The following is a 16,652-nucleotide window of genomic DNA, read 5'->3' as shown; positions in this document are numbered from 1 at the left end:
TCCTAGTCAGATTCGTTAACCACTGAGCCATGATGGGAACTCCATAAGGTATCTTAATGACAAAATCTCACTGTAAGAAAATGGCTAAGGAGTTCCTTATTTCCCATTTTCACAATTAAGATGAGAGACTTCAGGGCACCAGAGAGGGCGGCAAGGGCACCACTACTGCACACATTCAGGGGGCATTTACACTGAGTGACACTGACCCTTCCTCCCACCCCCACAGCTTTCGGAACTCAGTGCAGCCTGCCTTATGCCGTCTGTACTCAAGAATTTGACCAGGTAAAGAACAAAATCCAAACACAGGGGCATTAGATGTTTCTCAGTGAAACAGCCCTGCAATATTGACCTACTGGATGGCCAGTAGTGCTAAGGCATTTATGCAGGCCGACATGTAACACATGACTTTAAATACAAGATATTAACATGAACTATATTAAATTTCACTTGATTTTTGGGATTTAACTTAAGGATGAGCACCCTATTTTATAGAAATAATAAACACCTCTTGGGATTAATCTGTGATTGGATTAAATATTTGCTTAATCTAGTCCAGTCTTCTCAAAGTGGATGCTGCACATCACCTAAGAATCACATGGAATCTTGCCAAACGTGCCCTTCCCATGGCTCGCTTGAGACCCCTGGAATCAGAATCGCTGTGGGTGGCCCAGGATTCTGACTTAAACATTATCTTCATGCATAGCTATTGATGTGTCTTCTAGAGATTAAAATACAAGGAACTGCTGGAGAAAGGTACCTCTGATATAAATTTGAAAAATTGAATGAAATATTAGTGTGCATGATTGGAGGGAATTCTAATAAATTGATCTGAAACTTCCTGTTGTGGTTCAGCAAACCCAACTAGTATCCATGAAGATGTGGGTTCGATCCCTGGCGTCGCTCAGTGGATTAAGGATCTGGCGTGGCTGTGGCATACGCCAGAAGCTACAGCTCTGATTTGACCTCTAGACTGGGAATTTCCATGTACTGCGAGTGTGGCCCTAAAAAGACAAAAAGTAAATTTAAAAAAGTAAATAAATTGACCTAACATAGTTAATTGCTCTTTTTCCTTCAATTATTATACTGTAAGAACCCAACTAATTAGCATAATAGAGCAAGTCAGGAGAAATCATCACAGATCATCTTCTGCACTCATTCTCAGACATAACCAGTAGCTGGAGACACTAATTTGTAGTTAAAAAAATAACAAATGCACACTGTACACACCTATTGTGTACACTGCACTTCTGATCTAGAATTTCAATTTTTAACCCAACATCTTTTAGATAATATTTGTATTGAAATTTTATTTAGCTCTAGGCAAACTGGATGTGTTGAGAGATTTTTAAATCAAAAACTGCTCAGTATACCTTAGAAATCTATACATAGAACTTCCATATGACCCTGCAATCCCACTCTTGGGCATCTATCCGGACAAAACTCTACTTAAAAGAGACACGTGCACCCGCATGTTCATTGCAGCACTATTCACAATAGCCAGGACATGGAAACAACCCAAATGTCCATCGACAGATGATTGGATTCGGAAGAGGTGGTATATATACACAATGGAATACTACTCAGCCATAAAAAAGAATGACATAATGCCATTTGCAGCAACATGGATGGAACTAGAGAATCTCATACTGAGTGAAATGAGCCAGAAAGACAAAGACAAATACCATATGACATCACTTATAACTGGAATCTAATATCCAGCACAAATGAACATCTCCTCAGAAAAGAAAATCATGGACTTGGAGAAGAGACTTGTGGTTGCCTGATGGGAGGGGGAGGGAGTGGGAGGGATCGGGAGCTTGGGCTTATCAGACACAACCTAGAATAGATTTATAAGGAGATCCTGCTGAATAGCATTGAGAACTATGTCTAGATACTCATGTCGCAACAGAAGAAAGGGTGGGGGAAAAACTGTAATTGTAATGTGTACATGTAAGGATAACCTGATCCCCTTGCTGTACAGTGGGAAAATAAAAAATTAAAAAAAAAAAAACTGCTCAGAGTGACAATTTCAACAGTGACATAGCATGTGTGAGAGCTCTCTAAAACCTAGTAGGTATTAATCCATGCCTCCTTCTTGAGTGTCATTACTTTGCAAAAGTAGTGGTAAAGAAAATACGAAAACTCTCTCAGTGATGTGTTATGAAACATTGTCTTACTATTTAAAAGGTATATGGTAAGACTTTGCCAATAACATTAGCTAACATCTATCAGGTATTACTACATAACATACACACTCTCGGCTCTTAATGTGAGGTAGGTACTTAAGATTATCTCCATTTCGATGATGGGAAAATGAAGCATAGTGAGATGATTGGTAAAGTTATTCGCTGTTAACTCTCTGGTAAACAGTAAAGACTGCTTTTGAACCCAGAAAAATCTTTCTCTAGACATCATGTGTACTATCGTGTCTTGCATTGAAGATGTGGCATCAGCACTTCCGCTTGTGGAAACTGATGAGGAAGATGTATCTTTTGAAATTTATCTTGAAAACTGAGTTTTCATCTTCCTGCTCAATTTTGCAGGTTAAATGTTTCAAATGATTTCTTAAAAAAATACATGATATACCTAAAGAGGACGCCTGAAGAAAAGAGACTAGTAGCAAGTTGGAGGGCCCAGCAGTCTGGGTTTAAATGTTAGCTTCATGATTTATTAGCTGTGTGCAGTCACTTAAACTTCGAGTCTTAATATTCTCAGCAGAAAATGGGAATGATAGTATTTACCCACAATAGTACCATGCAGCCTAAAGAGAACCTGTGTACTAGTGTCTTATCAGACTCGTTGCACTCAATCAATACAACTATTTTGACCTAATGTGTAAACTTACCCTGAAAGGATTATGAGCATTTCTGTGTGAGACTTATATATATAGAACATACAAAATTTAGTATCAAAACATCAGAATGTTTTCTGTTTAAATCTTTAAGTATCATGAGTACTTAAGATTTTGTTTCATATCATTATTTGGACGCAAGACTGTGGCTGGGCTATCCCACAGATACTTAAACTCTGACTCTTTCTTCTTTTCAGCAAACTTCCTTGATAACATGCTTTTGCGAAGTTCAGGAAAATTAAATGTGGGCACCAAGAAAGAGGATGGTGAGAGTACAGCCCCCACCCCTCGTCCAAAGATCTTGCGATGTAAATGCCACCACCACTGTCCAGAAGACTCAGTCAACAATATTTGCAGGTTGGTCAAAGCAATTATTTAACTCTAGTTTTAACAGGAGGTCATCCTTTTTGGACCATAGAATTGTAGGCTAGTGTTTCCAAGAACACATTTTGGGAAATAGCACCTAACTCCATTAACTCATGGAGCCGCACCTTTATGTACAGAAGTATTGAATTGCATTTTGCCCTGAAATGCGTTCTGAGATTCTTCTTCCTCCACACATCACATGTGCACACAGAGCACGGATCTCAAGGTCTTTGCCAAGGAGCAAGAACCAGTTATTTTCTTGCAAAAGACTTCGGCCCTGGACAGCAGGGGGTGTCCAATGTGTGGGGGTTTTGTTTAACAATTGATTATGTCACATTGAGGCATGGTGGGCTGCAGTCAGGTTCTCTGTTGTGGGAGAGAGAAGCTTGGCGTGTAGGAGGAGAGAGGGTAGGATTTGAGCCTGAAGACGGGGAGATGTGACTGTGGCCTGAGGGGGTGTCTAAGCAGGAGGGCCAGTGGAGATTGTGTGATTTGATTTACGTTTTTGAAAAACTGTCTTTGCTGCAAAATATTAAATGTACTAGAGGGAGACAAAAGTGAATTCAAGGACAACAGCAGCCAGTAAGAGACACAGAAAAGTAGATTCAAGGACAGTTCATGTTAGAAGTTAAGGAACCTTTTTACCTTCATTATAATATCTATTATACTCCTACATTGCTTCATTGCTTTAAAAAGACTGAATTTTCATTTCTCTTCCTGTTATGACTGTCTCACGGGCAGAGGTTCATTTCTGAAAGCAATAAAGAATTCACTTGGTTCATAAAGGAAGAATTAAATCACCAAAGCTGTTCTTGCTATGCTTGTCCATTGAAATAAAACCAAATAGTTGTGAAACTGCTATTCAATCATAAAGGATTTGTTTTTTAAAGTTAAAAAAATTTCGCGTGAGAGGAGTGATCTTGGACCAGGGTGATGCTGGTGCAGGAGAGAGATGTGCTGGAAAAATGTTTAGAAGGAAAGTTTTATGTTCGTGGCATGGATACGGAAGGCCGCCAGGAGGGGCTTCATAAGTTTGCAGTGTACACTGATGTGCATATTGCAACCTTTGGATGATGGACGATGAGGAAAATAATCAAGTTTCAATCTGAACATGCCAAGTTTGCGGTTTTTGACACATCCAAGTGGAGATCTCAGGGACTAGGCAGTAGATATGGATTTGGAGCTCAGATAAGAGGATGGGGAGAGAGTGTTGAAAGGGTAGAAGATGAGTCAGTTTTTGACGTGAAATAAGCAAGCTTCAGAGCACAGTGGCTTACAGCAAAGGACATTTATTTGTTCCATTTCCGGGTGTACCCATGGACTGCGGCTGCGCTGGACGCTGCTGGGCTGGTGGGCGTGGCTTCAGGCTGCTTCCTGAGTTTAGACCCGTTCCCAGGGTTTCTTCATTCTTCTCAGCCCAGCAGCTGCAAAAGGCCTGTTCTTTTTCCAGTGAATTTGAAGAAGCAACTTCTTAAAGCTTCTGCTCGCGTCATGTCCTCTAACATTCCATTTTCCAAGCCAAGCGACGTCTTCAAATTCAAAGTCAAAGGGAAGCAGTGGTTAGGGTGTGGCGTGAAGAATTGAGAGCAATAACAGAACAATTCAATCTACCAGCATAGGACTGAGCCTTAGACTTTAATGCTTGGATGAAGGAGGCTGTTTCCAGGATACTCAGAACCACCAGTGAGTATGGGTCATTGAAGCCAAGTTTACAAAGGGAGGAAGTAAGGTCAGCCGTGATAGATGCTGTTAGGAGAAGAACTGAAACACTGCAATCAGATTCATTGACCTTGAGGACTGAAGTTTAGAAATATTTAATGTGAAAGTAGATATGGAGGCCAGATTGGAATGGGTTATAAATTGTATGGCTTCCAACCTTTGATGTATGATAGCAAAACAAAACAAAACTAGCAGTCTAGAAAAATGGAACCCCTCAAAAAATTGTGAGTATACTGTGATAGTCAACATGCATCAGTTAACTTCAAGCCAACAGAAAACTAGTATTTGTTGAGCTTTTCATACTGCTGGTGTGATTACTTTCACCCACTTTTAATCATCATAGCATTCCTATAAATAATGTAACATCTGTATTTTTCAGGTGAGAAATCTGAGGCTTTGAGAGGTTACTTAATTTTTACTAGGTTACTCATTGTTCATGCCCAAATGATTAAAACATTGTGGCCAAGATTCCAAAGTCCTGATTTTTTTTTTCTTTTCTTTTTTTTTTTTTTTTTTTTTTTTCTTTTTGCCTTTTCTAGGGCCACTCCTGGGGCATATGGAGATTCCCAGACTAGGGGTTGAATCGGAGCTGTAGCCACCAGCCTATGCCAGGGCCACAGCAACACGGGATCCGAGCCACGTCTGCAACCCACACCACAGCTCTCGGCATCGCCGGATCCTTAACCCACTGAGCAAGGGCAGGGACCGAACCCTCAACCTCATGGTTCCTAGTCGGATTCGTTAACCACTGCGCCATGATGGGAACTCCCCAAAGTCCCGAATTTTTGACGAATAGCTACCCCTGACGCTCAAAGGAGCAGAAACATTCACTCTTGAATAAAATACACATTGATTTTGCTAACACGGTATTGAGTCCAGTCGAGTCTCCTGTGAACTGAGATCAATCCTGTCTGAATCACAGGGCCTCCTTTTGTACCTGTGCCCTTAGACCTAAATAGATCGAGGCCCTTCTGCATCCATTCCTGTGAGCCCTCCAAATCAGTACTTCTCAAGCTATCTCTGGTCAAAGTTTTTTCTCTCCAATAGCTGTGCACTAAACATTCTAACGTACAATAAAAATGAATTAGAAAAAATAATTTAAAAATCACTTGCAGATTGCACGCTCCATTATTCTATTGGCTGTTCGATTCAGCAGAACTCAATGTATTGCTATACAAGTTTCCATTTCTGTGTTAACATTCTCACAGACCAGTAACAAGTAACTTGCAAGGTAGCACACTTTCAGTAATACTGCACTTGGTCTCGCACTCCTGGTCAAACAGTTCTGAAGACAAGGGTGCATTTGCCTGAAGCTTAGCTAATGGCTGTTACGAGGCAAATCTTAGCCAAGCTGGGTGTGTCCTGAGTAGATCACATCCTCATGACTAATCCCTCTTTTGTAGAGAGAATAATCTAAAAAGTGGCCCAAATCAAAAGTGCATCATTCTTAAAACAGATGAAATGTCGCATGAGAATTCAGAAGACATGTGCAAAGTCTAGAGGTTTTTGTTTTTTTTTAAAAAAAAAAACAACAATAAAAAAAACTACTCATGAGTACCACCAGTCAGTTTACCAGCCAATACCAAAGCCAGAGTCATTCTTGGCCTTGATTCCTATCAGGTATAGATGTGGGCTGCTTCCAAAATCCATGCCATTTACATTGCCTAGTGGATACATGTAGAGGATGCCTGCATGTTAGGGGAGATATGTAGTGCAAATATATCATGTCAAATGCAATATTAGAACCATTTTTAATATCCCTAGTTCAGAGTAAGGGATGAAGTCAAGGTCCTGTCTCCTTCAACAGAACATCTATCTTCTAAATACCTTTCAGGTGTTGCTTTGCTTTGTGTATCCCCCTTACTCCTTTTCCAGATTCTATTCCTAGGACCCCAGACTATCCCTGAGACTTTGCATGCCTTGAAAGCAGCAAAGTCTCCTTAATTGACTTTTTTTATGACTTTCACCATGCAATGTTCTATCTTATTTTCCTGTCTTAGCAGGTGTAATCTCAGCCTTGTTTATTTTTTCTGTACATCATCTGTTCCCCTTGATTCCTTCGCTTTTGGACCTGACGTGGTCTGTGATCGTCGCTTTTCGTTCTTCTCTGATTACCTCCCTCTAGTCCTCTATTCTCTCATACAAGTTTATTCAGTTTAAAAACTTTTTTTTTTACTCCTTTTCAAGGTATTTTCAAATACTTCCTCATTTGCCTCACTGGGTTTTGACCAAAAATTCTCCTGCCTGGGGAGTTTTCAGGGTTTGTAGGTGTAATAAATCACATTGGATGTTTGCACAAAGATGTGCAAATGACACCAGGCTGCCTAAACGAGGGATTGGAGGAGAAGTCTCCAGATGTATCGAAGGGTCAAAGGGGGCAGAAGGGACAGCTTAGGAGCCTACTGGAAAGAACAGTGCAGAACTCTTTGCAGCTATACTGAGAGCACCACTGAGGATTTTTGAGCAGGAAGGAAGATGTGAGATTTATCAGGCCCTGCTGAGCAGAGCCCTTACACAGAGCTTGTATTAACTCAGAGCTTCTGAGCCTCTTGCTGAATGTGGTGTTATGTGCTTTCGGACAGGCGCTCCTGACCCAGGTCTCGGAGTGATTAAAGTGAGCATTGTTCTCTTTCGTTTGTTTGTCTTCTGTTCATCTAGTTTATCCTCTGTTGCCCAGGCCACATGGACATTGAGCTTTTATTTTTCCTAGTAGAATTCTAGTAGAAGATGTTTTGTTCAAAGCATTTCACTTATGAGCAATGGTGGGTCCTTCTTTAAAACTTATAATTGGGTTGGAAGCAGATATGGTTTCAAATTCACTTATGAAGTCTTTTGATAGGGTATAACTGCTTTTGGGCCTCTCATTCCCCACAAATAATACTTAAATGGGCCCATTTGTTCTTGGACTTCTTAGAAAGCGAATCGTGTTGGGCTCTCTTTGCAGTTATACATAGAGATCCATTGAAGATATTTGAGCAACAGGGGAAAATGTAAGATGTATCTGGCAGTGCTGAACAGAGTGGCTTAGAGTCTAAAGACCGGAGAGGTCTCTAGAAGGATCTTAGAGCAGTCCAGGTGAGAGGTAGGAGGGTCTGCACAGGGTAGGGGTGGGGAATGTGCAAATGCTTGTTTACTGTAATTGAGGTGAGTTCAGAAAATCTTAAAGCTCATAGAAAAAACTGAACAAAAAGCCAAATCGCTGATATGGCTGCCAGAGAAGGATGTATGGTAGCTATATTGTTTTGAGGATAAAGAGGCCTCTCTCACACTGGAACTTCGTCATTAATGTTGTAACTTCATCTTCCTCCAGTGCTACAACCCTTCAGAGGAGAAGCCAGAGAAGGGGAGCAGTGATAGTCATACCCTCTTTCCCTCCCCCACTGTGGGAACCCACCCACTTAGGATGATAAGGGGGGACAAACCAATATAAACCATAGGATTCTATTACACTGGTAATTACCTTTGCTCCACATTCCTCTTTGCTTTTGCCCCAGTCAGTAGGAAGCACTTGATTAGCTTGTGATTTACGCTGCTCCTGCTTGAAGTTGAACGGCTGTCTTTGGTAGGCTTGGTGGCCTTGGTAGACATTGAGCTCCCCAAAGTGCAGGCTGCATCTTCCTCACCCTGGCTTCTCAACATCCAACTCCGAGGCATAGTATGCGTGATAAGTGTTTGTGAAATTAACTACTGTTCACAAAGCTCATCTAAGCAGCTTTGAGCTGTTTTAGTTAACTGACTAAAATCCACATGATTTAAACGGCAGCTCTGAAAGCTGTATCTTTGTCTTGACTTGTGACTGAACACTTTGAAAACTTTTATTCCCTTCGATGTGAAATAGATGTTTTAGGAGATAGTGTTCTCAAGGACCTATTTATGATGGACTTAAAACAAACAGCCTTTTCAAAAAGATTCTGACTAAAATTTAAAAGATATTCGAAAGAAATTTAAGAATTATTTTATTTCTCACATTCTAAAAAAATGGAATAGATAATCTGAAGCAGTTTTATTGGAATAAAAATGGAATAAATAATCTAATGTAATTTTATTGGAATAAAAATGGAATAATCTGATGCAATTTTATTGGAATAAATAAATTGTTCAGTATAGAAAGCTGTTACAACCAATGAGCAGAAGCAGTCTAGCATGTATCCATTTATTTAATCAGTTCTGATTAATGCCTTAAAATGTCCTGTCATTCTGATGGGGCAGCTCAGATAAACTCTTTTTAACTAATACTTTAGAAATTATTTTATAGTTACAGTAATCTTTATATAGATCTAAACTAGTTCAAAGAAAACTTCTGTGGTGGTCCCTTCTCAACTGTGGTCGTGATGTTTCTGAACACCCTTAGGATTTGCAATAATGAAGCCTAAAATCTCAGTGGATGAATAGAGTTAAAGGAACCAAGACTTGGATAAACCTTATAAACACTGTACTCACTAAAATAAAACAATTAATAGGAGTACCTTAAAGACACTGTCAGACCTACTTTAGACCTATTAAGAAATTGGTTTCTAACCATTCTGTGTAAAACCAGTGAATGAGTTGGAATCCAGAAGGCTGTTTATAAATCCCTTTGACTCCAAATGAGAATAGGCGTTCAGGTTCTGGATGCATATCGCCCTAGAGATGGTCATTTGTTCCCATCTCTTGAGGCAGTTTAGCCCTGATGATCTCTCAGGATGTCCCAGGCACGCCTATGCTTTTGGATTATTGGGCAGATCCAAAGGTTGTAACAAAAGTTTTGTTACCATGACTTTGACCTCTGTGACCTTTAAATTTTCAAATGCTTTGCTTTTTCATGAATGAGCATCGTATTGAGAGGCATTCATTATTGATGACGGATCATCTTCACGTGCAGCTGTTCTGTCAGTTACTTTTCCCATAACACAAGGGCAGCATTTTTGAAATGTTACATCAATTGTCTTCTTTTTTTAAATTAAAATATAGTTGATTTACAGTATTAGTTTCAGGTGTACAACATTATGATTCAGTATTACAGATATACTTTATTTAAAATTATTACAAAATAATGGTTACATTTTCCTGTGTTATACATTCTATCTTTGTAGCTTATTTATTTTATACGTGGTAGTTTGTATCTCTTGACCTCCTATTCTATCTTGCCTCCACCCTCAGTCAGTTGTCTTTTTTAATTTTTAAAAAATTTTTTTTATTTCTTTTGGTCTTTGTCTTTTTAGGGCTGCACCTGAGGCATATGGAGGTTCCCAGGCTAGGGGTCCAATCGGAGCTATAGCCGCTGGCCTGTGCCACAGCCACAGCAATGCCAGATCCAAGCGTGTCTTCGACCTATACTGCAGCTCACAGCAACACCGGATCCTTAACCCACTGAGCGAGACGAGGGATCGAACCCGCAACCTCATGGTTCCTAGTCGGATTCGTTTCCACTGTGCCCCGACGGGAACTCCCACTTGTCTTCTTTTAAAGTTCATGATCATTACTGTAATCATATGATTCATCCTGCATTTATGTATACATCTCACTACATTGAGTTTTGTTTAGAATTATTTCAAGTTTTGTTTCCTTCATGATTCTTCATCTCTTCTTGTTATTGCTGTCAACACTCTGGGAACAACAGAGGTAATAATCTACGTAAAACATTTGAAAACTAAGCTTCAGTATGGCAACCAGCAGCAGAATGTTGAAATAAGCCACTGGTAAGAGTTGAATGTCTTTTGTGACATTCAGCAGCCGTCTGTTTGTGGCAGGTGACGTTGATCAGCTTTGACGCCAGAGCGTAGTTGTGTTTACATTTGTGCTTGCTCGAGAGTTGAACGTTCTCCAGTAATTCTTAAGGCTCTGTAATTGTACTGCTAGTTTCCCGTTAGTGTCCTTTACTAGCTAGCAGTGTCAATAAGAAGCTTATAAATTATTTTTGTGTTGTTGTTGATAATATGCACGCCTCTCCTTTTTGTCCTCAACGAAATATTTGATTTCCCATTCAAATTTATGACTTAGGGACACTGATTCTTTTCCCCAGGGTCTCTCTCCCTTTCTGTCCCCTCTTTTTAAAATTTATTTTTGTTGAAGTAACACTGGTTTTTGGAATTATATGTTTCATGTGGACGGCATTTTATTTCTGCTTCTTCATACACTACAGTGTGCGTTCTACCAAAAGTTTAGTTTCTGTTCCCTCTTTATATTTTTAGTTTCCCCCTCTTCACAGAGAAGGGAGTGCAGTTTTAAAGCTGGGATTTACTTTTTGAGATGTTTCTTTACGTTTCCCAGGACCTCACAAGGGTAACATCCAACAGCCTTACCAGCTTTTTCGATACTTGTAAGTTGCCTGAAAAGTACGTTTCTATGTATTTAGATTTTGAGTGAGAGGACCTCATGATTATGAAGAAATTCATTTTATTTTAGATTTACCAATTCTATCAGACCTTTCTAGCTGCTCTATGATTTCGTCATGTCAGAACCTTAAAACGACTTTATTTCTAATACTTGCATTTTACTTTTGTTGAGAAATGTCAGATGCACACATAGACTAACTGGAAGAAAGGAATTTAAAAATCACATGGATGTTGTTTAGTTATTATTGTTTAAAGTGAATTTCCAAGCGACAGCTATTTTACTTGTGGCCTGCAGCCTTTACAAGCTTGAGATTTTCCTAGCAATTTCAGTAAATTGGCTAAAAAGCCCCCAGGAATTCAGAGTGTGGGCTAGTCAGGGGCAGTCTTTCTTCTACAAGAATATTCATGCGTTTGACCTTCGTTTAACAGAGAGATTTCTCATTGGCCCTTCCTTGCCATTCATTCGTATGTTTGACCTTGACTGTGCAGGTTCCTGGAAACTGAGGTGTTTGAGATCACTTGAGGCTTATAACAAGTAAGCAGTTCTAAGGGTGTTGATGATAATGGAAGGGCTGGTGCTGCTCCCTCTACCACAGCGTAGATAACACACAAGTTGTGGCTGACACCGTGCTCAGAGCTTTCTTCCCCTGACATTTTAGCACTGCGTGGTCACCTCTGTCTTGGACCCTGAGCATGCATGTCCAGGAGAAAAATCTGGCGATATCGTGTAGTGCTTTATTTCTGCGTACACGCAGGGGTGGCTTATGACTTCTACTGGGAGTCTGCTGGCATTCCTCATGCGAGCTTGTGAATACAGTAATGTCTGTTTATAAATAGTTGTATTTATATTTTAGGTCTTGTTTTTCAGTTTTCGTCCCAGGAGGGGCTTTTGGAAAATGTGTGGGAATGAAGTAAGCAGTTGTTGATTTCAGGCCTGATTCTGTAACTGTTTATGACCTTACAAAAGTTTGTTAGACTCCCATAACTTTACCCAATGGTGAAATAGAATCTTCCTTCCTGCTGCTGTTGCGAGGATGGACTGATGTGGACTAAGGGAAGGTTCTGTCATCCCTCATCACCCCACACCCAACTTAAGACTGGCCTGGCTACCACAGGGCCTGGTGTTCTGCGGCGCCAGCCCTGAAGCGGAGGGTACCGCATGGCAGAGTCTTCTTAGTCACCTCACTTAGGCTGCCCTGATCCCTCCCCTTCTTTAGTCTGTGCGCCTTAGTAAGAGAGATTTCACTACCTTGGAGCAAGTAGAACCACAGTAAACCTTCACCTGTACAGATTCAACCCCCATCCTGTGCCTCTCAGTAGCTGTATGGCCCTTGAGAAATTATTCAAGGAACCTGAGCCTCAGTTTCCCCGTCCAGAAGGTACGCGGAGTGCTACTACCTTCCACTTAGCGGGAGTTTCTGGATTGGTGAAGGTGGTACCTGCGAAAGACCAAAGCGTTTAGTATTTGATGTATGTGGTTATTAATGTATATATACTATATAGAAACTTTGGATCCTCCTTCTTTCCCAAGTTTCTGGACAGAGGAGAGATTGCTGAGTGTTTTATGAAAACTGAATCAACTTTCCTGAAAGGAAGTTTGGGAATTCTTTAAACAGATTCGTAACCTGTCATGACCATTGACTTTCTTCTTGTTTGCAATGAAACAAGTGATAAACATCTTCATTTCCTTTTACCCTAGACACACACACACAGGCACACACACTTACTTTGCCTGTTTGGTCTTTAGCACAGATGGATATTGTTTCACAATGATAGAAGAAGATGACTCTGGGATGCCTGTGGTCACTTCTGGATGCCTAGGACTAGAAGGCTCAGATTTTCAGTGTCGGGTAAGGAAGATAACCTTAAATTCTACTTTGCAACCTTTCATTGGCCAGATTTCAAACACCCAGGTTCCAAACGAGATAAAACAATTATTGTTTTTTAGACTATGTAGTTTTTAGTAATTTGGAAAATAATTTGAAAATTCCTATTAGATCACTTCTCCCTTCATTTTTTCTTTCCTTCTTTCTTTTTTTTTTCCCTGGCTGTGCCCATGGCATGTGGAAGTCCCCAGCAACCAAAGCGGCTGCAGCCACAGTGCCAGGTTCTTAACCCACTGCGCTCCAAGGAAACTCTCCTCCCTTCGTTGTGAAATCAAATGTTCTTTTTATTTTTGCTCTTCACTTCTGACTTAGTGACTCAGATCATCCTGCTCCGTTTGGTTAGTTGGGTTAAGCCACACCTTCTTCCTGTCTTTATAGTGTGGCACATTGGTTATTACAAATAGAGTAATTTTGTTGAAATGCGAAAGTTGTAATAAGATAACGCATGATAATTTGAAAGACATTACCTAAAACAACATTTTCCTCGAGTTTGAATAAATTTATCAAAATTTTGAGTTCTCCAAGTAGTGTTAATTTACTAGATTTAGAGGATATGACTTTGAAATGTAGGGGAACGTACTAATAATTGCTGGGGTTCAATTCTAGGACACGCCCATTCCTCATCAAAGACGATCGATTGAATGCTGCACGGAGCGGAATGAATGTAATAAAGATCTGCACCCCACACTGCCTCCGCTGAAGACCAGAGGTAAGGGGAGGAGGCTTCCAGGCTGGAAAAGCTTTAGGTATAAGGAAGCTTTAGGTATAAGAATGACTCTTTTCTAAATGTATCTACCTGTACTGTCTCCTACTCCTGAGGCAGAGGACGGAGGCAAGATGACAGTGAAACCGTCATGCAAAGATACGTGCAAGGAGTTCCCTGGAGAATGGTGGCATGTGGCTTCACTCTTAAGAATCTTACTTCTTGGAGTTCCCGTCGTGGCGCAGTGGTTAAGGAATCCGACTGGGAACCATGAGGTTGCGGGTTCGGCCCCTGCCCTTGCTCAGTGGGTTAATGATCCGGCGTTGCCGTGAGCTGTGGTGTAGGTCGCAGACGCGGCTTGGATCCCGCGTTGCTGTGGCTCTGGTGTAGGTCGGGGTCTACAGCTCCGATTCGACCCCTAGCCTGGGAACCTCCATATGCTGCGGGAGCGGCCCAAAGAAATAGCAAAAAGACAAAAAAAAAAAAAAAAAAAAAATCTTACTTCTGGAGTTCCCATTGTGACTCAGCGGGTTAATAATCTGACTAGTATCCATGAAGATGTGGGTTCAATCCCCGGCCTCGCTTAGTGGGTTAAGGATCTGGTATTCCTGCAAGCTGCTGCATAGGTCGAAGTTGCGCCATGGATCTGGCATTGTTATGGCTGTGATGTAGGCTGGCAGCTGCAGCTCTGATTCAGCCCCTAGCCTGAAACTTGAATGTGCCACAGATTCAGACCTAAAAAAAACAAAAACAAAAAGCTTCTTTAACGTCTTCTCACTTCGTTCAGAAAAACACGGTGTCTAGAGCCTGGAGTGAAATAGTGTTTTATGTTTATCCCTAAATATTATTCAGAAGTTGTACTACACTCAAAAACCACTGTTTGGCTACATTCATTTTAAAGGTAAGGACCTGGAGTTCCCTGTGTGGCTCAATGGGTTAAGAGCCTGGCTAGTATCCATGAGGATCTGGGTTCGATCCCTGGCCTCTATCAGTGGGTTAAAGATCTGGCCTTGTCGCAAGCTGTGGTGTGCTTTGCAGATGTGGCTCATATCTTACATTGCTGTGGCTGTGGCTGGTGGTGTAGGCTGGCAGCTATAGCTCTTATTCGACCCCTAGCCTGGGAACTTCCATGTGCCACATGTGCAGCTATAAAAAGTAAAAAGTTAAAAATAAGACGTTATGAAGGGCTAAATCAGACTATTTCCTAGATGACATTTCCTTTTATTTATGCTGGAGTAACTACTTTTTAGACAAATCATATATTGATAAAAATTTCTGAAAATACCTAGAAAATTTATGGAGTTCCCGTCATGGCACAGTGGAAACAAATCCAACTAGGAACCACGAGGTTCCCTGGCCTTGCTCAGTGGGTTAAGGGTCTGGTGTTACCGTGAGCTGTGATGTAGGTCGCAGACGTGGCTCGGATCCTGTGATGCTGTGGCTCTGGTGTAGGCTGGCAGCTACAGCTCTGATTAGACCCCTAGTCTGGGAACCTCCAAGCCCGTGTGGCCCTAAAAAGACAAATGGCCAAAAAAAAGAAAGAAAGAAAAAGAAAATATCTAGAAAATTTAATTCCAAGACTTATACATTTAGCATCACTCATTGAAAAAGATAAATACTGTATCCCAAAGCCTCCTGGTTGAAAACAGCTCCCATGTTTCTTTTCTTGCTGTTCTCATCACAAAATAAATGATCTGTAATTTGTTATAGAGTCCAATGTCTTATATAAGTAGCTTAAAATGATTCATCATGATTGATCTTTCTTTCTTTTCTTTTTTTCTTTCTTTCTTTCTTCTTTCCTTCCTTCCTTCCTTCCTTCCTCCCTCCCTCCCTCCCTTCCAGGGCCGCACCTGTAACATGTGGAAGTCCCAAGCTAGGGGATTAGAGCTGTAGCTGCCGGCCTATGCTACAGCAATGCAGGATCCGAGCCGTGTCTGCGACCTACACTACAGCTCATGGCAATGCCGGATCCTTAACCCACTGAGCAATGCCAGAGATCAAACCTGCATCCTCATGGATACTAGTCAGGTTTGTTAACCACTGAACCCTGACGGGAACTCCTGATTTTTCATTGCTTTTAAGGTTGGTGTTTTTTGTTTGTTTGTTTGTTTGTTTGTTTTTTGTTTTTTTGTCTTTTTAGGGCCCCACCTGTGGCATGTAGATGTTCCCAAGATAGGGGTCAAATCGGACCTGTAGCTGCCAGCCTACACCACAGCAACAGCAATGCAGGATCCAAGCTGTGTCTGAGACCTACACCACAGCTCACGGCAATGCTGGATCCTTAACCCACTGAGCAAGGCCAGGGATCGAACATGCGTCCTCATGGATGTTAGTCAGATTCGTTTCCCCTGAGTCACAATGGGAACTCCTCCAGTTTTTTTTCTTGAGAGAGGAAGTCTTCCCATCAAAATACAAGGACATTTCAGAGTTTTGATGGTAGCATTTTATAACATTTGTTCCTACTATAACCTAGAAAGTTCTGTAAGATGGAGTCATAATAATCCACATAAAAAATTCAGTTGGTTTTTTTTTTTTCAGTTTTGCCAGTCAACATGCCAGGTGTTGAGGATACAGAAACGGATGAAGAAAGTTCTTGCTCTCAAGACGGGCACACTAGGATGTGAGAGAGAAACATGGAAATAATTAAAGAATACTCAGGAAAATCTCAGCAGTAGAGTTAGATTATAAAGAGTGTTAAACACAGAAGAGTGAATAGCTCACTTTGTCTGGGGTGGGAGGACGTGAAAACAGCTTTATAGAAGTGATTCCTGAACAAACTTTAAGGATGAACACAAGTGTTCTAAGTAGATAAG

The 16,652-nt window shown here is 40.9% G+C and overlaps 1 protein-coding gene across 24 annotated transcripts in view; it reads left to right on the top strand.

The window, feature by feature from the left end:
- BMPR1B (bone morphogenetic protein receptor type 1B) overlaps positions 1-16,652 on the top strand; it is a 499,194-nt gene that overhangs the window by 438,687 nt on the left and 43,855 nt on the right. For 18 of the 24 annotated variants that reach the window (XM_021100409.1, XM_021100418.1, XM_021100408.1 and 15 more), the window contains 3 exon segments: positions 3,049-3,208; positions 12,998-13,100; positions 13,743-13,845. In XM_021100409.1, coding sequence (XP_020956068.1) covers positions 3,049-3,208; positions 12,998-13,100; positions 13,743-13,845 — 366 coding nt within the window. 24 annotated transcript variants of the gene reach the window in all.

The sequence above is a fragment of the Sus scrofa genome, chromosome 8 (assembly GCF_000003025.6).
Source record: "Sus scrofa isolate TJ Tabasco breed Duroc chromosome 8, Sscrofa11.1, whole genome shotgun sequence".
NCBI lineage: Eukaryota > Metazoa > Chordata > Mammalia > Artiodactyla > Suidae > Sus > Sus scrofa.
Note: the sequence above shows the minus strand (reverse complement) of the source record. Positions and strands in the feature narration are given on the sequence as shown.